The sequence below is a fragment of the Pleurodeles waltl genome, chromosome 6 (assembly GCF_031143425.1).
Source record: "Pleurodeles waltl isolate 20211129_DDA chromosome 6, aPleWal1.hap1.20221129, whole genome shotgun sequence".
In the NCBI taxonomy this organism is placed as follows: domain Eukaryota; kingdom Metazoa; phylum Chordata; class Amphibia; order Caudata; family Salamandridae; genus Pleurodeles; species Pleurodeles waltl.
The window spans coordinates 999,168,177-999,194,792 of NC_090445.1; the positions used below are offsets into that span (position 1 = coordinate 999,168,177).

The 26,616-nt window shown below is 43.9% G+C and overlaps 1 protein-coding gene across 2 annotated transcripts in view; it reads left to right on the forward strand.

The window, feature by feature from the left end:
* Nucleotides 1–26,616, forward strand: part of PAPSS2 (3'-phosphoadenosine 5'-phosphosulfate synthase 2) — a 173,648-nt gene that overhangs the window by 94,662 nt on the left and 52,370 nt on the right. For both annotated transcript variants that reach the window (XM_069239888.1, XM_069239887.1), the window contains exons 4-6: nt 15,587–15,725; nt 20,519–20,637; nt 20,740–20,853. In XM_069239888.1, coding sequence (XP_069095989.1) covers nt 15,587–15,725; nt 20,519–20,637; nt 20,740–20,853 — 372 coding nt within the window. The remainder of the gene's footprint in view (nt 1–15,586; nt 15,726–20,518; nt 20,638–20,739; nt 20,854–26,616) is intronic.

A 26,616-nucleotide genomic window follows, 5' to 3' on the forward strand; every position in this document is an offset into this window, starting at 1 on the left:
GCTTACAGAGAGGTGCCACAGAAGGGAGTAGGATTCTCACCCTTTGAACTTCTGTTTGGTCATCCTGTAAGGGGACCACTTGCTCTTGTTAAAGAAGGCTGGGAGAGACCTCTCCATGAGCCAAAACAAGACATAGTGGACTATGTACTTGGCCTTCGCTCTAGAATGGCAGAGTACATGGAAAAGGCAACCAAAAACCTTGAGGCCAGCCAACAACTCCAGAAGTTTTGGTATGACCAAAAGGCTGCACTGGTTGAGTTCCAACCAGGGCAGAAAGTCTGGGTTCTGGAGCCTGTGGCTCCCAGGGCACTCCAGGACAAATGGAGTGGCCCTTACCCAGTGCTGGAGAGGAAGAGTCAGGTCACCTACTTGGTGGACCTGGGCACAAGCAGGAGCCCCAAGAGGGTGATCCATGTGAACCGCCTTAAGCTCTTCCATGACAGGGCTGATGTGAATCTGTTGATGGTAACAGATGAGGATCAGGAGGCAGAGAGTGAACCTCTCCCTGATCTTCTGTCATCAGACCCAAAAGATGGCACAGTAGATGGAGTGATCTACTCAGACACCCTCTCTGGCCAACAGCAAGCTGATTGTAGGAGAGTCCTACAACAGTTTCCTGAACTCTTCTCCTTAACCCCTGGTCAGACACACCTGTGTACCCATGATGTGGACACAGGAGACAGCATGCCTGTCAAGAACAAAATCTTTAGACAATCTGACCATGTTAAGGAAAGCATCAAGGTGGAAGTCCACAAGATGCTGGAATTGGGAGTAATTGAGCGCTCTGACAGCCCCTGGGCTAGCCCAGTGGTCTTAGTCCCCAAACCTCACACCAAAGATGGAAAGAAAGAGATGAGGTTTTGTGTGGACTACAGAGGGCTCAATTCTGTCACCAAGACAGATGCCCATCCAATTCCAAGAGCTGATGAGCTCATTGATAAATTAGGTGCTGCCAAATTTCTCAGTACCTTTGACTTGACAGCAGGGTACTGGCAAATAAAAATGGCACCTGGAGCAAAAGAAAAGACAGCATTCTCCACACCTGATGGGCATTATCAGTTTACTGTTATGCCCTTTGGTTTAAAGAATGCCCCTGCCACCTTCCAAAGGTTGGTGAATCAAGTCCTTGCTGGCTTGGAGTCCTTTAGCACAGCTTATCTTGATGATATTGCTGTCTTTAGCTCCACCTGGCAGGATCACCTGGTCCACCTGGGGAAGGTTTTGAAGGCTCTGCAATCTGCAGGCCTCTCTATCAAGGCATCCAAATGCCAGATAGGGCAGGGAACTGTGGTTTACTTGGGACACCTTGTAGGTGGAGGCCAAGTTCAGCCACTCCAACCCAAGATCCAGACTATTCTGGACTGGGTAGCTCCAAAAACCCAGACTCAAGTCAGGGCATTCCTTGGCTTGACTGGGTATTACAGGAGGTTTGTGAAGGGATATGGATCCATTGTGACAGCCCTCACTGAACTCACCTCCAAGAAAATGCCCAAGAAAGTGAACTGGACTGTGGAATGCCAACAGGCCTTTGACACCCTGAAACAGGCAATGTGCTCAGCACCAGTTCTCAAAGCTCCAGATTATTCTAAGCAGTTCATTGTGCAGACTGATGCCTCTGAACATGGGATAGGGGCAGTTTTGTCCCAAACAAATGATGATGGCCTTGACCAGCCTGTTGCTTTCATTAGCAGGAGGTTACTCCCCAGGGAGCAGCGTTGGAGTGCCATTGAGAGGGAGGCCTTTGCTGTGGTTTGGTCCCTGAAGAAGCTGAGACCATACCTCTTTGGGACTCACTTCCTAGTTCAAACTGACCACAGACCTCTCAAATGGCTGATGCAAATGAAAGGTGAAAATCCTAAACTGTTGAGGTGGTCCATCTCCCTACAGGGAATGGACTTTATAGTGGAACACAGACCTGGGACTGCCCATGCCAATGCTGATGGCCTTTCCAGGTTCTTCCACTTAGAAAATGAAGACTCTCTTGGGAAAGGTTAGTCTCATCCTCTTTCGTTTGGGGGGGGGTTGTGTAAGGAAATGCCTCCTTGGCATGGTTGCCCCCTGACTTTTTGCCTTTGCTGATGCTATGTTTACAATTGAAAGTGTGCTGAGGCCTGCTAACCAGGCCCCAGCACCAGTGTTCTTTCCCTAACCTGTACTTTTGTATCCACAATTGGCAGACCCTGGCATCCAGATAAGTCCCTTGTAACTGGTACTTCTAGTACCAAGGGCCCTGATGCCAAGGAAGGTCTCTAAGGGCTGCAGCATGTCTTATGCCACCCTGGAGACCTCTCACTCAGCACAGACACACTGCTTGCCAGCTTGTGTGTGCTAGTGAGGACAACACGAGTAAGTCGACATGGCACTCCCCTCAGGGTGCCATGCCAGCCTCTCACTGCCTATGCAGTATAGGTAAGACACCCCTCTAGCAGGCCTTACAGCCCTAAGGCAGGGTGCACTATACCATAGGTGAGGGTACCAGTGCATGAGCATGGTACCCCTACAGTGTCTAAATAAAACCTTAGACATTGTAAGTGCAGGGTAGCCATAAGAGTATATGGTCTGGGAGTCTGTCAAACACGAACTCCACAGCACCATAATGGCTACACTGAAAACTGGGAAGTTTGGTATCAAACTTCTCAGCACAATAAATGCACACTGATGCCAGTGTACATTTTATTGTAAAATACACCACAGAGGGCACCTTAGAGGTGCCCCCTGAAACTTAACCGACTATCTGTGTAGGCTGACTAGTTTTAGCAGCCTGCCACAAACCGAGACATGTTGCTGGCCCCATGGGGAGAGTGCCTTTGTCACTCTGAGGCCAGTAACAAAGCCTGCACTGGGTGGAGATGCTAACACCTCTCCCAGGCAGGAATTGTCACACCTGGCGGTGAGCCTCAAAGGCTCACCCCCTTTGTGCCAACCCAGCAGGACACTCCAGCTAGTGGAGTTGCCCGCCCCCTCCGGCCAGGCCCCACTTTTGGCGGCAAGGCCGGAGAAAATAATGAGAAAAACAAGGAGGAGTCACTGGCCAGTCAGGACAGCCCCTAAGGTGTCCTGAGCTGAGGTGACTCTAACTTTTAGAAATCCTCCATCTTGCAGATGGAGGATTCCCCCAATAGGGTTAGGATTGTGACCCCCTCCCCTTGGGAGGAGGCACAAAGAGGGTGTACCCACCCTCAGGGCTAGTAGCCATTGGCTACTAACCCCCCAGACCTAAACACGCCCTTAAATTTAGTATTTAAGGGCTACCCTGAACCCTAGAAAATCAGATTCCTGCAACTACAAGAAGAAGGACTGCCTAGCTGAAAACCCCTGCAGCGGAAGACCAGAAGACGACAACTGCCTTGGCTCCAGAAACTCACCGGCCTGTCTCCTGCCTTCCAAAGATCCTGCTCCAGCGACGCCTTCCAAAGGGACCAGCGACCTCGACATCCTCTGAGGACTGCCCCTGCTTCGAAAAGACAAGAAACTCCCGAGGACAGCGGACCTGCTCCAAGAAAAGCTGCAACTTTGTTTCCAGCAGCTTTAAAGAACCCTGCAAGCTCCCCGCAAGAAGCGTGAGACTTGCAACACTGCACCCGGCGACCCCGACTCGGCTGGTGGCGATCCAACACCTCAGGAGGGACCCCAGGACTACTCTGATACTGTGAGTACCAAAACCTGTCCCCCCTGAGCCCCCACAGCGCCGCCTGCAGAGGGAATCCCGAGGCTTCCCCTGACCGCGACTCTTTGAACCTAAAGTCCCGACGCCTGGGAGAGACCCTGCACCCGCAGCCCCCAGGACCTGAAGGACCGGACTTTCACTGGAGGAGTGACCCCCAGGAGTCCCTCTCCCTCGCCCAAGTGGAGGTTTCCCCGAGGAAACCCCCCCTTGCCTGCCTGCAGCGCTGAAGAGATCCCGAGATCCCTCATAGACTAACATTGCGAACCCGACGCTTGTCTCTACACTGCACCCGGCCGCCCCCGCGCCGCTGAGGGTGAAATTTCTGTGTGGGCTTGTGTCCCCTCCGGTGCCCTACAAAACCCCCCTGGTCTGCCCTCCGACGACGCGGGTACTTACCTGCAAGCAGACCGGAACCGGGGCACCCCCTTCTCTCCATTCTAGCCTATGTGTTTTGGGCACCGCTTTGAACTCTGCACCTGACCGGCCCTGAGCTGCTGGTGTGGTGACTTTGGGGTTGCTCTGAACCCCCAACGGTGGGCTACCTTGGACCAAGAACTAAGCCCTGTAAGTGTCTTACTTACCTGGTTAAACTAACAAAAACTTACCTCCCCCAGGAACTGTGAAAATTGCACTAAGTGTCCACTTTTAAAACAGCTATTTGTCAATAACTTGAAAAGTATACATGCAATTTTGATGATTTGAAGTTCCTAAAGTACTTACTTGCAATACCTTTCGAATGAGATATTCCATGTAGAATTTGAACCTGTGGTTCTTAAAATAAACTAAGAAAAGATATTTTTCTATATAAAAACCTATTGGCTGGATTTGTCTCTGAGTGTGTGTACCTCATTTATTGCCTTGTGTATGTACAACAAATGCTTAACACTACTCCTTGGATAAGCCTACTGCTCGACCACACTACCACAAAATAGAGCATTAGTATTATCTATTTTTACCACTATTTTACCTCTAAGGGGAACCCTTGGACTCTGTGCATGCTATTCCTTACTTTGAAATAGCACATACAGAGCCAACTTCCTACAGCTTTGCTCTGGAAGAGTACCTGGTGACCCATGCCATCCCATGCTACTCTCTCGATGGAGACAATATTCGCCATGGCCTGAACAAAAATCTAGGCTTTTCAGACAGTGATCGAGAGGAAAACATCCGTCGTATTGCTGAAGTCGCACGGCTGTTTGCTGAAGCCGGTCTTGTTTGCATCACTAGTTTCATATCCCCATTTGAAAAGGTAAAACCGACAGATATACTTAATTAATAAATATGCTCTCATTTATATGGCACACTTCATAGCCATGATCTTCTTTGGGCATTAGTTTATACCTGAGGCATGCTCCTTTTCAGAGTAATGTGGGTGTTATCTGCTTGCAGGGCCACTGGAATTATGCGGCAGGGGAGGGCCAAATTATGCAGCAGGGTTGACTAAATTATGCAGTAAGAAAAGGCAAAACATGCAGCATAATGCAGTACATTCTGTAATACTATTATTTCATTATTTTGTCATTGCGCTGTCTATGGCACAGTTTTCATTCAATTAGTACCATTTTAACACCCAAAGATAACAATGAGCAACAGAAATGTGACAAGTCAGCCTTTGCAAAGGGCCTTCTACCGTGCTGCAACACGTTGCTACGTTATCATAACTTTTGATACGTGTGAGCTAGAAACTGTTTTTTAATCTGCAGATTATGCATCAAATGATAGACTAAGTGGCAAATGTGGCAAATCCATATTCATCTGGAAAATGCTGCTGCAGCAAAATCAAATCATTCCAGTCTCCCTGGATGCTTGCAGGGAATTTTAAGTGATTTTCACTCTAGTGAAACATGGACAAGGTGATTTGTTCGCTTCCATACATACTTGAAGTAGGAAATGGGCAAGAGTACCTGTTACTGGTGAACAACCTTCTCCTTTCGGTATATCTGCACACCTTATATTCGATTATATAGGGAGAGCTAGTGACAGCATTTCAATACTAGACATGCACGTTTGAAGCAAACTCACTTGTTCAGTGTTAGCTTATACAATGCCTTCTGTGCCCCAAACAAATGGTGTTGGCTTCTTTGTGAATGGCTTGGCTGATAACAACATTCTGCACCACCTGAGCATTCCTAGCTTTTGGAAGACCATAAGGAAGCAGACTGAGGCAACCCAGGTGAGTATATAGCAGTACTCACTTAGGGGGTCATTCTGACCCTGGCGGCCGGTGACCGCCAGGGTCACCGACCACGGGAGCACCGCCAACAGGCTGGCGGTGCTCCCGAGGGCATTTTGACCGCGGCGGTTCAGCCGCGGTCAGAAAGGGTAAACCGGCGGTCTCCCGCCGGTTTACCGCTGCCCCAATGAATCCTCCATGGTGGCGGAGCGCGCTCCGCCGCCATGGGGATTCAGACACCCCCTACCGCCATCCTGTTCATGGCGGGAAACCCGGCATGAACAGGATGGCGGTAGGGGGTGCCGCGGGGCCCCCTTAAGAGGGCCCCGCAAAGTATTTCAGTGTCTGCTTTGCAGACACTGAAATACGCGACGGGTGCAACTGCACCCGTCGCACCCCTGCAACTACGCCGGCTCAATTCTGAGCCGGTGTCCTCGTTGCAGGGGCATTTCTGCTGGGCCGGCGGGCGCTCTTTTGGAGAGCGCCCACCGGCCCAGCGGAAATGTCTGAATGGCCGCCGCGGTCTTTTGACCGCGGTGCGGTCATTCGGCGGCGGAACCTTGGCGGACGCCCTCCGCCAAGGTCTGAATCACCCCCTTAATCTGTAATGATGGGAAGGTTTCACATTCCATAGGATGTGTAGCATAAATTGCTATTAGCTATTGCAGCTTCAGCTGTCTGGTTGATAAGATCATACCTTAATCCAAGTCACTTTAAGATTCTTAGTTTCAGTTTCCAGTATTATCTGTTTAAAAAAAAAAAAACAATGGGGGAATCTATACTAGAAAAAGGTATCTTCCAAGTCTGAACTGAAAAGAGTATCACCTCTTGGCAAATTGGAATAGAGGGTATTTTCTCAACTGAACCAATACACTTAGATGTGACTTATAATGCAAGGCTCACGGCACTCACAAAAGTGTGAGTGTTATTGGCATAGCAATGACACATAATCACAGAACTCACAATAGCAGCAATAAATGACGATGTAATGGGCAAATATTAATGGAAACCCTAGAAATATATGAGAGATACATCATGTTAAAAGAGAATCCCAAAAGAGGAAGGGGCTAAATTTAAACTAGTTGTAGGGTCTTGCAACAAGAGAGCAAACCACAGTGTAGCATTGTTGGAGACCAGTCTGTACATTTGTGGGTATCAATGCAGGGCATATTGATTACCCACATCAAATGTGGCTAGCAGGTCAAGAAATGTCAGCAGGGATATGCCCATGGGCATTAAGAATTTCCACTCCATCGTACACTGATGTACTATGTTGCAGGAATATTCTTTTTCCGATACATTTTCCTGCACTGAAATGGATTGGGGCTAGCTAGAAAGTGTTAAACTGAGTAGCTATAATTATCTCTTTTAAATTTGACAGAAGTGCACAAATGCTAGTTAACCAAGTTCATGGTTTTCATTAAGGGTTTATTTCAGCTGAGGGATAACAGCCCTTCGTAATAGAGCGAGCACATTAGTTGTGTGTTAAACAGAGAGGGTTATCAAACAGAGTGCAGATCATCAAAACACAGGTCCTCTCTGATAATCACGGCAGATGCAGGATCCAAAGGTCAATCCATTCTAATTCAGGCTGTGGGTACATGTGCCAAAACATTGGTGCCAAGAGGTCAAAAGTCAAATTTGTGATGGTGTTAGTAGTGCGTTGACACCAACGCTGTGTCATGCTCAGTCAGCATTCAAGGGTGTTATCATTCAGTTTCATTTACAAGGACAATGATTATAACATGGGATCAGGTTAAGAGTAGCCAAAAAACCTGACCTAGTGGTTAAGAACTTTTTTTTTTAAAGAGAAATAAGTATTCAATTTGGTACATGGATTCCACAAGAGGCAACGTTTGAACTGCAAATCTCCCAGAAGAGTTGAATCCCTGTTTGACGTTGTCAATTTGTTATGTTGAGTGTACTTGTTTAGGGCATAACTCACCCGCAGGGAATGGTGCTGGAGTAGAAGCTGTTAGGGGCGAGCCACAGTCAGGGCTAGGTGTAGAACTAGGTCGTCAGTTTCTTATGGAATTCAAGAACTGAGTTAGGGGCTCTGGTGTCAGGGGCAGGTCTTTCCAGACTTTAAGACGGAGACAGGGGAAGGCACACCCGAAGATCTGGTTCTACATTTGTGGGGCATGTGTGGGAATCAGCGACTGGCTGAGCGAAGGTGTCTGGTAGGTTTGTGGAAGTTCATGCAATCCTTGAGGTACATGGGGACAATGTTATGCTGTTATTAAAGGCTTTGTATGTGTTCATGAGGAGTTGAAAAGGGTTTGTGGCTTGAGAGCTAGAGGACCTCTATGAGGTATGGGATGGTGTGAGTGTGGATGGGAGGTTAAGGGTGAGCCTGGCCGCTGAGTTTTGCATGGTCTGGAGTTTTCTGGTCAGTTGAGCGTTGATTCCAGCATAGCGTGTGTGCTGCGGTAGTCCAGCTTGCTGGTGATGAGGACTTGGGTAAAGGTGCTGAGAGTGTTGGTGGGGATCCCTATGAAGATCTTCTTGAGATTCTTGTGTGTGTGGAAGAAGGAAATGGAGACTGCATTCACTTGCCATTATTGAGTTGTTTATCGGTTATTAATAGCATGTTTTGCAGGGAAGGGTGCAGGCCAGAATTAGGCAGGCCACCAGGGACCGTTTTATTGAAAGGGTGCCGCAGAGCACCTTTAAGCATGTGTGCCAGGCGCAAACAGGGGCAGTGCACCCTATTACAAAGAATGCGCTGCCCCAGGGCAGCAGTAAGCTCATGCTGCCCTTTCAAAAGCGCATTCAAGTGACATACAAAGTGGCCCTTTCAAAGCTGTTTCGTGTTTCTCTGTGTAGGCAGCAACCAACCTGAACTTTGAATAGGGATTAGAGATACCTCTTTGCAGGTGGGTTCAGTGAGTGATGGTACCCGCCAGCAAGAAGCTGTGTGAGGGGTCCATGGGACCTCTTTTCCTCCTCCAGAGGCTGCCTTCAGAAGATGCACTGACATTTCTGTAGCACACTGCGAGTGCACCTCCCAAGGGCCTGTTCGTGCCTGCGCAGTGTCTATAGTATAGCGTGGGCATCGAGGCAAAGAGATTCTCTGATTTGTATGGGGCCAAGAGCCCATGTAAATGAGGGATCATCCATTTATTATATAGCAGGAACTACATGTGTGTTTGTGCTGTCAGTATTACAGAAGGGGATGCACAAGCATCTGCACCCCTTCTATAATACCATTGTTCCGTGGTGGCACACAAAAAGGGCACACTCACCCTTTGGGCCTCCGGGACACAATGCATAATACTGCTACAGGTGGCATCCAAGACTTCAGTTATGCAAGCGGAGACATTAGTCCAGTTGTTTGACATCTCGTCAGAAAGATAGAGTATGGGCTGCATATCATCAACATATAATATGATGGTGATTCCGGGGGCGTGGATGATGCTGGCAAGTGGGATCATGTAGGCTTTTTTTTTTCTGGGTGGGGCTAAGTAAGGATCCTTGTGGAACTCAGCAGATGAGAGTGACGGTGTCCGAAGTGAAGTGAGCCAGTCTGAGTAGATGCAGCCTGTCAGGAAGGAACAAATCCAGTGAAGTGTGGGACCTCGGGGGTCAGATTCATGCAGTAATTGGAGAAAGATGGGGTGGGATACGGTTTCAAAGGCTGCAGTTAAATCCATTAGGATGAGGATCGCAATGTCACCTTTGTCCATAATCATCCAGATGTCGTCTGTGGCAGCAATAGAAGCCATCTCTTACTGTTGTTGGGCCTGCATCTGGATTGAGTGGTGTTAAGAAGGTGGTTGTCAGTGAGATGGTTGGCTGGGATTTGTTTATCATCTTTTCCATGGTTTTGTTGGGTATGGTAGCAGTGAGTTAAGTTGGTAGTTGGCTAGCATCTGTCCTGAAGAATTGGAGTACTGCCAGGTATTTTCATGGTTCTGTTCAGGATCAGGGTGAGATCTGCCCCGATTGGATTGATGAAAATTTAATGAGGGCAGGGTCCTAGAGGGCTCTGGAGTGTACTTCATGTTCTAAATATGCATGGATTAACCGTGAATACATCAGGATATGCATTTTCAAAAGGGTCTTCAAAGATGAAGAATGCTGAACTGTTACCGTCATTGGATTCTAAAACGGAGATAGGTGACCCTTGCAGAAGTGGTCATGGGAGTACTCTTCAGATGGGTGTTTCAGTGGTAAGAATTGATCTCGACTGAGTCGGGCCTTGGTTGGTTTAACAAAGACAATGTCTTTTCTGGAAATTATATAGGTAGTATTGTGTGCAGGTAGCTGGTTTATAACCATGAGAACGGTTAATTATTTTCCTTTCCTGAGCTATGTTACTCATAGTTTGGACTTTGCATTTGTTTCTTTTGGCTGGCCTATATCTATCGCTGCAAAACTGTGATATTAAGTGTGAGGGCTTCACATGTTGTATTTCACCAGGATCCTCCCCCTTCATTTATGAAAAAAATTGATTTGCCATGAATGCTGGGTAGAAAGGTTCCCATTGCAAACATATCATTTTGTACCTATCTGCCGTACAATCACTTAAAAGTTATGGTACAATTCGTGTAGCACCCAGTAATTAATAAAGTTGTGAACAATACTGTATGATTTGAAAGAAAATTACCCTCCAGAACAACAGCCCACTTTTAATTGCAGAATGTGATTTTCAGCACTTTATTCTGTGGACACAACAGAGTAAAACTACATGAAACATGTTTAAAATAGTAATAAAACATTTAAAAATCTTTAGCTCCCACGTGCAGATGAAATTAACTTATTGCAGCGCTAGTGTCTGTGAAATACCCTCCAATGCAGCATGAGTTCCCTTAAAATGTCCCTGTAGTTTCCTTAACATATCATTGGGAAATGCCTCACAATATCAAAGTGCAACTCCTTCAAAGCAATCACAAGCAAATGTTACGAAATCTAGGTGAAATGCCCCAGAACAGTTATCCTGGACAACACAGACCTAAAAGCTGCAATTTCTAAAAAGATATGTTGCCAGACAGTTTGCAAAAACAGAAGAATGTGTGATCAAAGTCTGTGTCTAGGCGACCGCCGTTGTGGAGTCTCTGTGTTAAAAAGAGTCCCCTTTATGAGGAAACTAAAATTACCCTACAATGTCAATTCTTTGGGATATACATGGAGTGGGCGTTGGCTCCTCCCAGGGTATGATTTTCTCTCCAAGTGCTATTCGCCTCGTGGAGTTCTTGTATGGCCATGCACCAGAGCTATTCCGCAACTCAAGCATACGCTGAATCTTCACGCATGAAATGATCTACCATATAGATTTAATGTATACAGAAAGCAATTACGTGCTAACACTTGTGCTGGCATTTTCAAGTGCTTAAGTCAGGACTGTAAATATAAAGCAGACCTTTTGTCATTGCCAGTGATTGTTTTCCATTCGTGGACCAGCTAGTGTAGCCAGGGACATCCTTTTACCTGCAGCCCTCAGGAGATGCGTTATGCTTCTCAGTTTTGGGGATCTCGGATTCAGCCTAGTACTAGCTAAGCCCCGTTATGAAAAGCTGATAGAAACCTGCAGGAGAATGCTAATCTCGTCAAACAAGTTGCTCGAGTACTGGTTCAAGGCAAGCACAAGATGGAGCCAAGTCAGCTGCAGGTACTGGCAAGGGTTTTACGCATACACTCCAATACGACTAGGAAGGTTCGGCGCGCTTGAAGCCTCTTACTTAAATTAAAATAGTACAGCCATCCGGTTTGGAGAAGCCCAGTTCACGTGTCCCAACAAATTATCACATGGGTGTTGGGGAAGCACGTGCAGTATTTTGTGAGTGTTTTTTCAGCATGATGCCCTCATACTGCTTATATTGAACTGAAGTCTTCTTCACTTCTATTGTGGTTGAACTGAAGGGACGCAATTTCGCACTGAGTACCGCGCATCTTTACAGACCCTATCACGTGTCTAGGGCAGGGACAGCCGTTTACAGGAGAAATGAAACATTTAGGGGTATATTTAAGAAAAGTGCAGCACCACTTTTCTTGCGCCCCACAGCGCCCACCATACAGCCACAATGTGCGCGCCGTATTTAAAATACGGTGAACCACGGTGCAAGGTATGGGGCAATAGCGTCATTTTTTTTACACTAATAATGTACTTTGCAGAAGTAGAGCCCAAAATTTGCTGCTAATCTTGCAGAGTACATAGTGGCCCAATGTAAACAATGTTGTGCCTCCCTTAAACAACTGCTCTGAGCAGGCATTAAAAGTGCACAAAAAACATGACACAAGTAAATCTGTTAGATTTCCTTCCGCCCTTTTTTCGCCCCCCCCAACGGGGGAATGCCCCCTTTGCATGCATTATGCCTGGTGCAGGCATAATGTAGCGCAAAGGGTTACGATGTGGCGCAATGCATACATTGCGCCACTTTGTAAATACGGCATGGCGCTTTTGGCCTTCTAACGCCACATTAGCATTAAAAAATGATGCTAATGTGGCGTTAGAGTGGCGGTAGGGGCTGTTAAATATGCTCCTTAATTTCAGAGGAGGTGGAGTTTACTGGTAACAAATATTGGGGCGCAGGGCCAGACTGAGAGCCAAAAGCAGCCCTGGCAAATTTTGTCAGCCACCCCCCTTACTGCATAGATATAGAGCGCATGGAAGCATGAGACTGCGGCCATTGCATGATGACCGGTTTGAGCTTTTCGTCTCATTTTTTTTCATATTGGGCAAAACGTGTGCTTGTGCATTTTGCAAGACATTATTCCTTATGTACTACCATGTTTTGCTTCTCTTTTTCCCTTATCTACTCTTTTCTTCTGCTCTCTCATTCGTTCGCTCTATCCTTCAACTTCTATTCTCTATCTATAACATGATTTGCCTGTGTGAGAGGAGGGGCTCCTCTTGTCTCTGAGTGCAAGAATTAGGGACTAACAAACACACATTAGTGCCGACTTTAAACGCGCACTTGGCTCATTTACAGAGCAGTTCTCACGCACAATGCAGTGAATGCAAGGCTTCACATTTCAAAGTGATATTTGGTTTTAATGAAAAATCACGAAGAGCAGTCTTTTTACCTGCGCGTTACAAAAAGGCACAGTAGCAATCTTTTCCTTTGTAAAGCCATGAGAACTGACCTTGAACTGGAGCCAGACAGCAATGCCAGAAACCAAGCCTTGCCACAGAGCCTCTCCCTGACAGGGCGCTGTACTGACTGGATGCAAGAGCTGCCCAATGCAGTCAGTCCAAGGCAGATCCGTGTGGCTACGCTCAGACTTGTATTTTCATTGCTCTGGTTGCTGGAATTACTGTGTCCCATCCAAGCCTTTAGTGAGAGTGGCTCTGGTAGCTGAACATCGGCCTCCTGTCCTCCAGCCCACCGGGGAAACACCCGATGCCTGGTCCGGCCAGCCCGGCCGTGGTTAGAGGTGAGTGGGTGTCCAATGATGGCTTCGGCACAGTGCTACATATGGCCCCTCTGACCAGTAGCGGCTTATTGACCAGCTTCACCTTGCATTGTGAGACTCATCATTTAACTTTTACGAGAATAGGAATGTTTAGTAGCCTCAGCATACATCATTCTGTTCTGTCCACAGCCGCATGTTTAAGAGGAGGACTTTGGGCACCGGCACGTTTTTATTTACCAAGTAAGCACTGCTCACCAACCAATGCCCAGCTTGTTTGCTTGCTTTGATTTAAAATGAAATGTGTCCATATAGATGGTTTGCCATGAGCAAAATCTCCAAATATCCTAACATACCAAAGCCACCTCAGAATGTGTAGTGCTGGCTAGAACAAGCTGTTTGCCTGGCACGCGTGGAACGTGACTAAATGCAGCAGCTTTATAGGTTAAACTTACTTTCTGATAGTTGCCCAGAGCAGTGGACTTCCAGCCTTCCCTACAAACTAGTTTACAAATCACATTGTCTTGCATGGAATTTGTCTCGGGTCACCTTCAAGACTCGGAGTAATCCTCTGTGCTCTACCCTAGCTGATACAAAAGGACCTCGGACATCAAAGGTAGTTTTCAGTGGCACAACGAGAGCAACTTTTCATCTTGATTCTGTCATGGCAGCAGGTGTGGCACATGCCACCACCACAAGAAGCCAGGGCACATGCAGTTCTCATCCAGTTTCCTTCTCCTGAAGCCCACAGCTTGCCCTTGAGTTTCGGCATGACATCTACCATCTTCCAAAGCGCAGGTCATAGGGTGACCCCACCCTTTCCAGCTTATTATAGGTTGAGGTAGGGGTCAGCAAGGAAGTTACCCATGACCCCTACTGAGCTAATGGGTCTACAATCTAGAGAAGTAAAACCCAAGTGGCAGTCACTTATTAAATCTCCGAACTGCAGACTTTGCACCTATAAAATATGAATATTTTAATAATCTACTATGTTGCTGCCCGGCACTCCTGAAGTCTCACCATACACTACTAAAACCACTTCTTTTAGCCTACGGCATAAGAACATGTATTAAGGCTACAAATCTGGTGTGCACCTTCACAGAGCCGATGGAGGTGGCAAAATTTGGCGAATGTATTGTCTTCATGCAACAATGCATAAATGAGGCGAACAAGGAGTGACATTGCCCTTACCCTTGGAATTGGTAGTCAAAAGCTGTGCACGAACAGGTTGCAATAAAAGTAGGTTTTTGGAGCAGAAAATACTTCTCTGGGTCAAGCATGTGCACTTTAAGCCCGGTTTGGCCTGTCAGCAGTACATCTCACGGTGGTGTCCTCTAACTGCAACTTGGGGGTCAACCTTACTGTGCCTGTCCTAAGAGATCCTACTATACTCGCACAGACATTCAAACAGTGGACCTCCTTATGCTGTACCTGCTTGAAACTCTGCACTTTATTGTGCAGTTTGCACTTCTCTTTAAAGCTGTTTTACCCGTCATACCTCCTCAAGTTGCTGATCTTATTGTTTTCCCATAATGAGCTCTGGCAACACAATTCTCATTTTTGAAAGAATCATGGTATTACTGGTTTTATGTATAATGTGTTGTAGAAAGTTCTTAATACTGTAAAGATTTTACTTAATCACACAATAAAGATCAGTTGCTAGTCTACAGGTTGAGGTGGGGTCAGCAAGGACGGTACCCAAGGCCCCTCTATGCCCCAGAATGAGCTCAGATTCAAGGTAGGGAGGACCAGGAATTAGCAATGTAGATGGCAGATGACAGTGTTCCGCCCTACACATGCACAAAAACGATGTGCTGTCAAAGACTCTGAATCTGAAAGAGACAGCACTTTGGCACTGGAGATAGAGACATCATTAATGTTCATGCCACCTGTCATTGCAGGGGCGGTGGCCAAATGCCCCAGTGAGGCAGTCACCACTGATGTAAAAAGTTGTAATGCTGACTAGTAACAGTACCTTATACCAATAAACACATCACTGTAATGCAAATCAAATTGGATAAAGGTGGCATATTAAAATGCAGTCATTAGCATTTGAAAAATGAATCAGAATGGTTGCCACCAGCGGAATCCCAATAAAAAGAGTCTACTGAAAAGAGGATTCTATCATTTTAACATCATTTTAATTGAAGTGGACGAATGGCGATGAGGGATTTAGGGCATCTCGGCAATGGTTACAATGTGTAATCTTCCACCAGCTTCTCCCATTGGCCCAAATTTCCACCAGCCCTTTAATTCCTACGAGAGCGAAAAATAGCAGAATGCGCTAAAATGGATACAGTATCTGGTTGACTCACAGTGCAAAATACACTGAAATGTAAAAAAAAAAAAAAATGCAAGCTACGTCGAGCTCTAAATTCGATCGCTTTTTGCAGGATCGTGACAATGCGCGTCGAATTCACGAAAGGGCAGGACTTCCGTTCTTTGAAGTGTTCGTGGATGCTCCCCTGGATATTTGTGAAAGCAGAGATGTTAAAGGACTTTATAAAAAAGCCAGAGCAGGAGAGATCAAAGGTAAAGTTACACTATTAATGTTTCTCTGGGAGCTATATTACTTCCTCTCTGAAATATCAAATACAAAAAACACTTGATTTCGTTACAGAACTTCTGTGCCCTGCTGTGAATTAAACAATAAAACATGTTATTCTTTATGTTGCTGTGCGAATTCCCACGAACGTGGAACCTTAAATTAGTTTTCTCAAGCTGCATCAGAACTTTCTGATTTATTTGTAATGCTAAGCAGGAGGCGGAAATGAATATATCAATTTCTGTAACTACTTTAATATTTTTAACATAGATAAATGACATTAACAGACTGACATTTTTAGGGAAATGCACTTTTCACCCACAGATGACCTTTTATTGCTTCCAAATTGTACACCTTGTATAATGTAACTGGGGATACAGTTCATGAGAGAGCAGGTCTGGTCAGATATCTTTAATTGTGACTGCCCTCTTTAGCTGTGAATTATTATAGAATTACCTACAATGCCACCTCCTGGACTTTAATCAATGTGTTGAATCGTATTTGCTTTAAAGCCCATTTGTATTTTTTTCCAGCACATCTCTGAACATTATCACCAACAATTCAACATTTTTGACCAATGTATACTGTTTATATCTACACCCATCTTCAACATTTCAAATATACAAAAAGAAGAGACTTCATCAAGCAAACCAATATACAGGCAGTATTTTGTTCCATGAGCTCCTGACAATTCCATAATCCCAAGCTCTTCTTGTAATCACTGTGTTTACATCATCTCACTAACAAATTTCCTTTACAGATGAATATGACAATGAATGTGATACCATATGAGGCAAACATCCGGTGAATGAATTTACATTGATTTCTCCTTTTGCAATTTTTTGAACAAAAACCAAGTGGTGCCCAGTTGCTCCTCATGTTATGCGCAAACGGGGGCATAATTCATAGGAATCTTCCTTGGAGCTAAGAATGTATTTCTCAGCTAGGGGAGAATTAGAGATTGTTCTTTAATGTTCATTGTACAAAAATATGGAATATCTTTTGAAAAGAATACCTTTTAGATGTAGCTGTAAAACACCTCCAACAGGTGCATTTTCTGGGTAAGTGGAACCTCGTAGTAAGGATGGCACCTATTCCCTCTGCTGTGCTGCTGGGTATGCATTTAGTCTTCTCAGAAAGGGCTCTGCAGGCTGTAGACTTTAGCGTTGTCCAGAGCTGTATGGGCTGTCTGCAGGGGTCGTTTCGGTCAATTCTCATTGTACTGTACTGCATATATAAGCGTCAACTTGAAAAAGTCCCTTCTTTTTGTTTGCGCATTTTAAATGTCAAAAATACATTTGGCTATAAATGCTATATGTTTGTCAGAATTGTTGAATGGTTGGTGGTCATGCCCACAGACTTCTTGGAAAAGATGCAAATTATTTCTAAATCAATTAAGATCCAATTAGTTGAATAAAGTCCGGGTGGTGACATTGTAAGTAATAATTCATGGCTAGTAAGGGCAATCACAATTATTGAATTTTGCACCTTGACACTGCCTTGCCATCCATTCCTCCTGATTTAGTAAGACGCTGCCTCCTAGCAGGGTTCTAGTGAGCATCAATATGGTAGGATAGCTTGTGGGAAACACACAGTCAATACGTTTTCAAGAGCTGAAAAAGCTTTGACTGTGGCAATAGAGCTGGCCAATGAAACAGAAGTCACATCTCAGAGTCGATGGAAGAACGTTGTCCTGATGCTCTGATAAAGTCAGTATCGTTTTAGCTTTTTAGTGCCATATTTCTACAACTCTGTGATTCTAGGCGTGAACTGTTTAATTTCGCGCTTGGCCTTTTGAAGAATTTGATTACTGCAAATAGTGCAGGTCTGTGTATGTAAGTTTCTCACTTCTTCAGTACCAAGCTCTCAAATATATATGAATGTTCATTTGAGTCCTTGACTTCCTGTTTTCCAGAGGCTTCGTAGGTCACAAGGGCTTCCAGGAAATCGATTCTACATCTTAGGCAGAGTATACAACTCACCCGAGGGTAATGTTGGCGAAATGGCTTGTCCAGCTCCCTCATTTATGCTGAATCAGGGCTTAATTTGAACCTTTGGTTGCCCGTGGAGCAACTGCCACTTATATTTGGGGACTGGCACATATTTTAAAGCATCAGAGATTTGCAAGAGAGACAAAAACCAGATGAAACAGAAAGACAGAGGAAGAGAATGACGGAAAAACCGTCACAAAAGGAGAAAGCAGGAACTTGCAAATGTTGAGATAAATGGATGGGGACTGTCTGGTAGTGGATTAAAATGTATGAGGTGGATTTAGGCTTATACATCCTTGGTATTGGGCATGCTGACATTTAACTGCACCGGCCATTGGCTTCTGAGCAGAGTCCTGGGCAACCACACTCGTTGTACAAGAAAAGCAGTGAGTTGAATCCATCAGTGACACATGCACAAAGGAGATGATCTTCTGTTCTTGCTTCACGAATCTGGAAAGCTTCCAAGATCTAAATCTGACCCAAGTCAAAGGGTTGCACCTAGACATTACTTACAGAAGCACCGTAATTTCTAAGCCTACAGTGCACCAATGGCAAGCTGTTTTTAAAGTAAACCTCTCGTAATGTAAAACAGCTTACCGAATACTGATGTTTAGAATGAAACACCAAAATCTGACATTTAAAAGTCTCTGAAACTAAAACTTGCATAGATCTTTGCTTTGGAATAAGAACTTTGTCAGTCTTTATTCTTTCTCCCCCCTCTTGCTTCACAGAAAACCTATTTTGTAAGAAAAAGGGCCACATCAAAGGCTTTGAGTGTGCACGACGTTCCTGGCCCCACATAACACAAGCAAGGCATCTGTTGTTTCATTAAAGCTAATAGTTCATCCTTGGACAGGGGTGATATTCTCCTAAGCCTCTTCAAGCAGGCCTAGTACCCATAAATAGTTCCATTCAAAGAAGATGTTGTGGATGCTGTATTTGATATATTTGTTTATTTCAGCTAGCTTGGGCCCAAGGAGAAGGAAAACGCTTTGCAGACTCATGACCCACTGCACAAAGTACTACGTACTCTGTGTGGGTCATGGGTCCAGATTATCAAATTCAAGATATGATGTAGAGAGAGACCGGATATCTTTTCGGCAACACAATGAACAGTTTTGTTTTTCATATATTTTCATTGCATACATTCATATTAGAGCCAGATAAACTGCTACTGAATTGGTGGCGGGTTAAACCTTACAAATGCACCTGTCTTGGACTACCATAAATATTAAAACTCTGTGACCTATATTGTTGCCCAATATCTATGGCTATACCTGTGCACAAATCACGGCACCTGCCACCACGGGCGCAATCCTGAAATGATTGCATGCAAAAAGATATGGATAGTGCACCACTGGGCAAAGTCAGTAAAGTCCAGTAACACAACGTTGTCTTTTAAAAATCATAATTTTTTATTATTGCTTTTTCTTGAACAAACGAGCAATCAGCCAACGCGTTTCGTCCTACACAAAAGGACTTCTTCAGGGCTTATATTTCCATGGTCTTTAAATTGATTGTCTTTCCATATTATTGGAATTAAATGTCCAACCTATTATTACCCATAACATAAGGGATCAGCCATGTCCGTCCCGGTCGGCAAAGAAAGTGAATTTAAGTTGTATTTTATACATTGTGAGACTTAAACTTTAGGAGAGACTTGCACAACTTATTCTTCACTGGTAGTTTCACGAAAAATGTGACCTTTTCCATTTAAATGTCATAATAATAGGCGCAGTTACCATGAAGAGCTGAAATTATACTTTAATTAGTTCTCAAGGGGTGTCTCAACTTGTGGCTTGTATGTCTTACATGTCTGACCGTTTTCCGGCACTAGGTAACACAAAATGTACAAGAAAAAAATATCATTCGTTTTTTAAAATGGCAGAAGGCTGACAGAAGCTGTGATGCCACCGTACAAGCAGGTATAAAGTGGCCTTTCACTATTGGATTTGCCTGATTCAGAAAGATAAGGGAAAAGGGTTACAAAAATGGATGGTAAATGTTCATAATATGTGTTTGCCTCTATTCACAAAGAAATTTGTAACTGAGAGGCAGCTAAATCTTTTTTGCAAAGTTACTCATTCATTCTGATGTCAGCACTACAATGTACCATGCATGTAAACCTACCAAGATAGTAGAGTTCCATGAGCAGCCCTGGCTCTAATTTGGGTGATTGGCCATTGGTGTATGGTTGAAGTTAAGGTGCAAGGGCATCCTATTTTTTCTAATTCCCCCCAAAGCAGACCTTTTTTCCTACTCTCCCAGAAAACACGAGACATTTTGCAGCTTAAACCATCTATTTTAGTTCTAAAGTTAGGTGCACCAATAAGATGTGAAAAAAATAATTCTGATAGTGTCTGATTTTGAGGTTGCTTATCACTTTCTCTATGCCCCCCCTTTATCGTCGCATGAAGAACCCATGCTCCTCTTCTAACCTTAAAGGACCCCTGGAATGCCCACCATACTTGCAGATGTACCTCAATTGTTGATTTTCCCTCTGCGCTAGCTGATGGAACATAAGTGACACCGGAGTGGTGAAATGAGTGTTGTGAATGGGCCCTTCTCAGCATTTCCACTGCACGGTGCAACCAGTAACGCCAACACCTATAAAAGGATATTTTAGACCCTTTTTTGTAATGTGGCACTTCCTTGGAGTAGCACGAATTCAAACTGTTGTATTAGAGTGGTGCATGGTTGTGCAAAGCATGTGCAGCTGGCACTGTCCGGCTCAAAATTACAATGTCTGAAGAGAGAGCATCAGTTTTATTGTTTCTTTTCACTCACAGGTTTCACTGGGATTGATGCGGACTATGAAAAACCCGGGGCCCCAGAGCTCGTACTGAAAACAAACATTCATTCTGTCAGTGAGTGCATCCAGCAGGTGGTGGAGCTTCTGCAGGAACAGGTACACACTGAGTAACCTGCCTGAGAATCAGTGTTTCTGATATTCTACGTACTTTAGTAGCTTTTGGCAACTGCGATTAAACATGCACACATCTCCCCATAGATGATCGTACCTACAGCTGCCGTGACCGAAGTTCAGGAACTCTTTGTGCCGGAGGCCAAGCTGGATGATGTACGGGCGGAGGCTGAGAAGTTACCCACACTGACAATAACAACGGTAGGACACTGAGGGGCATATTTATACTCTGTTTGCACCTAATTAGCATAATTTTTTTAACTCTAATTCGGTGCAAAACAAACTCCATATTTATACTTTGGCGCTAGACCCATCTGGCACCAAATTTATAGAGTTAAAGTCATTTTTGGGACATGGAAACCTACCTTGCCTTAATGAGATGCAAGGTAGGCGTTACTGTGCAAAAAAATGACTCTATGGCCTTAACCCCATATTTATACTCCTGTGCAAAAATGGTGCACTGGAGGGAGGAGGGGTCAAAAAATGGTGCAAAGCTTGCTGGCCATTGGGGTGGTGGGCATGACTCCTGCCTTTTCTATGTGGCATGATAGGTGTAGCGCCATAAAATGACGCTAATCTGGTTAGAGTCATTATTTTGACTCTAACCTGCCTAACGTCATTTTTTGGTACAAAATCCCCTTCTTCCATACTGCCAGCTCACCCGACTAACGCCATTTTTATTGACGCTAGCCTACCCTTTGCACAGGCTTGCACCATTCTTAAATATGGTGCTCGGCTGATGCACAGAAATGGTGCAAGCCGGTGCTAAACGTTTTGGTGCAAAACTGCGTTAGTGCAGTGTTGCACCAAAAAGTATAAATCAGGGCCTGAAAACTTTAGAAGAATACGAACCTTGCAAGTAAATATATATTTTTCAATTAGTGGAAGGACCTGAATACAATGGCACGTAATGTAGTTTTTGAATGCAGAATCAGGCTGGTCGACCACTCAAGTCCTTTACCAAGGTACGAGTTGATGGCAGTATTAATGTAGTTTTTGGATGCAGAAATTAGGTTTATGGATGGTGTGTTCTGGCCTTTCTGTATAAATTTGGTCGAGTGGTTGCTGAAAAATGAGCCCTTTTCTGTTTACATTTTTAAACTAATGGAAATGTTTGTGAATATTTTCATAGAATTAATTTCAAATAACATTAAGGTTACCATTAGGAGATCGCAGGCATTGTTCTTCAAACAGAGAAAGAAGGATGGAAGGAAGGCGACTTCTACCCACAGAGAAACAAAAAGATGGTCCATATGCCATTTATTCCTCCATCTTGATTCCTTATTCTTAGGCCCTGTCTGTAGGAAACCTCGAAGATTTCTTAAACAATGGACTCCTGGTGAATGTACCTGTATGGTGTATGCTGCAATGGAGGCACCAGCCTTCCAAGTGCATTTTGAAAACAGTGTAAGGCCTGCTATACACAACAAGTTCTCCTAGGATGAAAATTCTAGCCCAGCCCAAATAGCTGGGTTTTCAAATTGAAGGAATGCAGTTAATCTGATTTGCAGTGGACTGCTGCAGACCGTTGAACTCCATCGGCATCTGTAAACCCATACTAGCAATACTACTGGCATTCAGGTAAGGAAGCTCCTAAGTGCACCCATCTAACTTACCTCAAAATCCATCTCGATTTCAACTCCACACACCCCTCTGCCAGGCAGACAAACCACACATCTCCATTCTTCGCCTACCTCCTTTATCTCCCTCCTGTTCTTCACCTTTTAGCGTCAGTTTACAAAAGATCACAGACATCTTATTTTTCTGTTCCCGATCTTATTCAGAGTGCATGCCTTTAAAGTAGCCAGGCGACTGCAGTTAATAGTTTTAACATTATGTTCGAATACTTTCACTGATTCAGAGATCTTCAGAAGCTTGGGCCAGTCGTATTGCCCTCTGCTACTGATAATAGCATGTAGACCCACAAACACTCACCTAACTTAACACCTCTCAAGATGTTCTACCTTTGTGAGGGCATTGGCCATATTAGTTACACTACTGATACTCACATTTGGCTAATATATAATCTACATTTAAATTTACCTGATTCTGCAATTAATTAAAATTCAATTGTCATCATCTAAGCTTGTTTGGGAAACCCTTACCTTCAACTTCAGCCTTATCCACAAACCGGTCCCACTGATTGTATGTTATAGCCTACTGAAGCTGCTTCTTTCAAACTGTTTGTCATGAAACATATATTGGTAGAAAGATAGACAATCTTAGCAGGTGTTAAATTAATGGGAACAACTCCTTTGCTTAAAAACTTTAATTAAATTATTTTACCAATTATTATTTGAAGCTCTAGTGTGCCTCTAAAATGGGTTCTTATTTATTTCTGGTGCAGACATGTGGGAAGGGATGCTGCTTGAAGGAGTGCGCTATATGCTGGTCCATTATTTGTACTCACCTCTCCATTTCACTAAAACAATAACCTTAAGCCAGTAATTCTGCAGTTGGTGTTGTTTTCTTGTGCAATGCAACTGTGCATAGAATAACTGCAAAAGCTTAACTTGCAGAGAAAACTTCTGATAACACTTGCAATGTTCCTCAGTATGTAAATAAAATGGCCTTACATTAAAGTAATACGTTTCACACAGGCAAAAACCAGGCTAAATCAGGAGCTTGGAAATCTCTGCAAAGGGTGAAAATTGGGAACTTCACAAAACTTTGCTGGACAAAAGAGAGTTGCACATGTCTACCTATCATGATAGGTCGAGTGAATCTTTGGTCAAGATTTTGTTGTTATGCCTTCTTTAGAAAAGACCAGCGATTAAGTGGCAAGGGCTACTATTTTATGCACATGGAATCTGCAATGGCGCCACTGAAATAGCGTATTTATCATCTTTCCCATTATGGGCTAGATCCATAACTGCCTGCTAAAAGCAGATGCAGGTTGCCCTCCTGCTACTTGGTGACTGCCTGAGGTATGCAGATTAGCAAGAGTTTACGTGTTAGACGCCTTGGAGTGGTGGATTACAGACTAACAGTGCATGTTATTTTCCATTCCAAAGAAAACAAAGAGTGCAAAGGCGCTATTTGATCCTGAGATTAGCATCAGGTTTCGTCTGCTGCAAATCTGAAGAGAGCACCTGCTAGTTGCACCCCCATTGTAATCCCAGTTCGGAAATAACCCCTGGTCGCGCCTGCTTGCGCTGAAAACAGAATTGCCGACTCATTTGTGATCAAGGCCTATTTGTAGGTGATGGTTTTCGGTCACACACGACCTACAAATCATGAACTCCACATTTTGCTTCTATAGGACTCATGGAAAAGTAAACTACCACCACTGCCAAATGAGATTCGGTAAATGTAGCAAACGCACGTTTTACACTAAACACAGCAGTGGCTGGCAGAAGTTATAAACAGTGCAGAAGCCTTAAGATCGGTCGTTGATTGGCCCGTGGCCACTCCGCAAGAAGGCTTACCGTCAGACATTTTCTTTTGCCCGCAGCACATGGACAGATTAGATCTCGGATCCCGCAGCCCGTTCCTCCCATAGCACAACCTGCAGCACAGTCTACCTGCAAGAAAAATGACGTTTGGAAAATCACATTTGAGGTTCACAGGAAAAAAAACGTATTATGCCTAAACCAGCATGAACATTTGACCAGAAATAATAAAGTACAGGCGTCTGACAAATAATCCATGGCTATGACAGACGCCTGTGAAGCACCTGCCCTGATCTTTCCAAAACACCCAGAATACTTTGAATCTATCCAGGCAAAGTGAAGTTACCACTTACAAGATCAACCCACGTTAAAGACTTTGGTGCCTGAAGGTCTGAGACATGTAGCAAGCTACTAACCAATGAGAGCAAAACACAGCTGGCTAGGTTGCATAATAAATAAATAAATTAGCATAATGTTTTATTTTCACGCAATCTCATTCCCTCGGTCAATATTCCAAACAACACCCTGTTTCACCTTACTTAAAATCACATTAATACTGTAGGTGCAAATGAAATCATCTTTTCACCCCAGACCAATGTTTATGCTTATTTTGTAAAAAAAACCATACATATATATATATATCGAAAAACAAAATGGTCAAAGGGTTGCTGGGCGGCGCACTCCATTGCCGGTGCCCAGTGACAGAGAAGACCAATCTTGAAGTTATATAATGCAGAAGAATTTCACAACACTCCACGAGGTATAAATTAACGTATACTTTATTGCAGTCAACAACCACCTACGTGTTTCGACTCTCCAGGGAGTCTTGATCACGGTAAATGAGTCCCTTTTTACTTTCCATTTTCATACTCAATATAATTTCAGCATGCACAATGCATTCTGGATATTGTAGTTTACACAACTTAAAAACAATCTTGTTTCCATTTTAAAACACAAAAACCTAATCTCTTCTATTTTTCAGCAATTCTTCAATTCTTTATGGCTATTTACATTCATTATTCTTTGCACTATTTCTCATTATTATTTAGAATATTTCAATTGTTCCACTTCACGGTCAGAGGCATAACTTATTAACCATTTACTCAAAAACCACGGGCTTCTTTGTATATAGTTGTAACGTCAAAACGCGTAGGTGGTTGTTGACTGCAATAAAGTATACGTTCATTTATGCCTTGTGGAGTGCGGTGAAATTCTTCTGCATTTTATATATATATATATATATTATTATATATATGTAAATAAATGCTGGGGGCCAAACATTTTCTCAGAGACATGCGACCACCACTAGACCATGATTAATTTCCACCCGTGTGGTTACAAATGTTCTTTAACCCTTTCGCTGCCAGGCCTTTTCCCCTCGAGTGCTGGACTTTTTTTGGCTATTTGGGGCAGTTCGTGCTTAAGCCCTCATAACCTTTTGTCCACATAAGCTACCCACGTCAAACTTGCGTCCTTTCTTTGCAACACCCTAGGGGTTCTAAAGGTACCTAGAGTTTGTGAGTTCCCCTGGAGGAGACCAAGAAATTAGCCAAAATAAAGGTAAAATTTAGTTTTTTTCAAACAAATGGGAAAAAAGAGATGCAGGGAAAAGCATGTGTTTTTTTACCCTGAAAATGGCATCAACAAAGGGTTTGTGGTGCTAAAATCACCATCTTCCCAGCAGGAACAGGCAGACTTAAATCAGAAAACCACATTTTTTTACCCGGTTTTGCCATTTTACTGGAACATACCCCATTTTTAGTATTTTTTTGTGCTTTCAGCCTCCTTCCAGTTAGTGACATAAATGGGTTTGGAACCAATGCTGGATCCCGAACAGCTAAACAGTTTTGAAATGGAGACAAAATTCTGAATTCAGCAAGGGGTCATTTGTATAGATTCTTCGAGGTTTTCCTACAGAAAGTAACAGCTAAAATAAAATAAAATATATATTTTTTAAATTGAGATAAAAAAAGAGCCATTTCTGTCCACGTTTCTTTCTATAACTTTTGTCTGCTGTGGCAGATTTTTGAAAGCAATATATTGTTACGTCCGCTGGACTCTTCTGGTTGCAGGGATATATAGGGCTTGTAGGTTCATTAAGAACCTTAGGTACCCAGAGCCAATAAATGAGCTGCACCTTGCAGTGGGTTTTCATTGTATACTGGGCATACAGCAATTCATTTGGTGAAATATAAAGAGTGAAAAATAGGTATCAAGGAAACCTTTGTATTTCCAAAAGAGGCACAAGATAAGGTGTTGAGAAGCAGTGGTTATTTGCACATCTCTGAATTCCGGGGTCCCCATACCAACGTGTGAATTACAGGGTATTTCTCAAATAGACTACTTTTTTACACACAGTCTTACATTTGGAAGGAAAAAATGTAGAGAAAGACAAGAGGCAATAGCACTTGTTCTTCTATTCTGTTTTCCCGCAAGTCTCTTGATAAAAATGGTACCTCACTTGTGTGGGTAGGCCTAGTGCCCGTGACAGGAAACGCAACATGGACACATCACATTTTTACATTGAAAGCTGATGTGTTTTTTGGAAAGTGCCTAGTTGTGGATTTTGCCC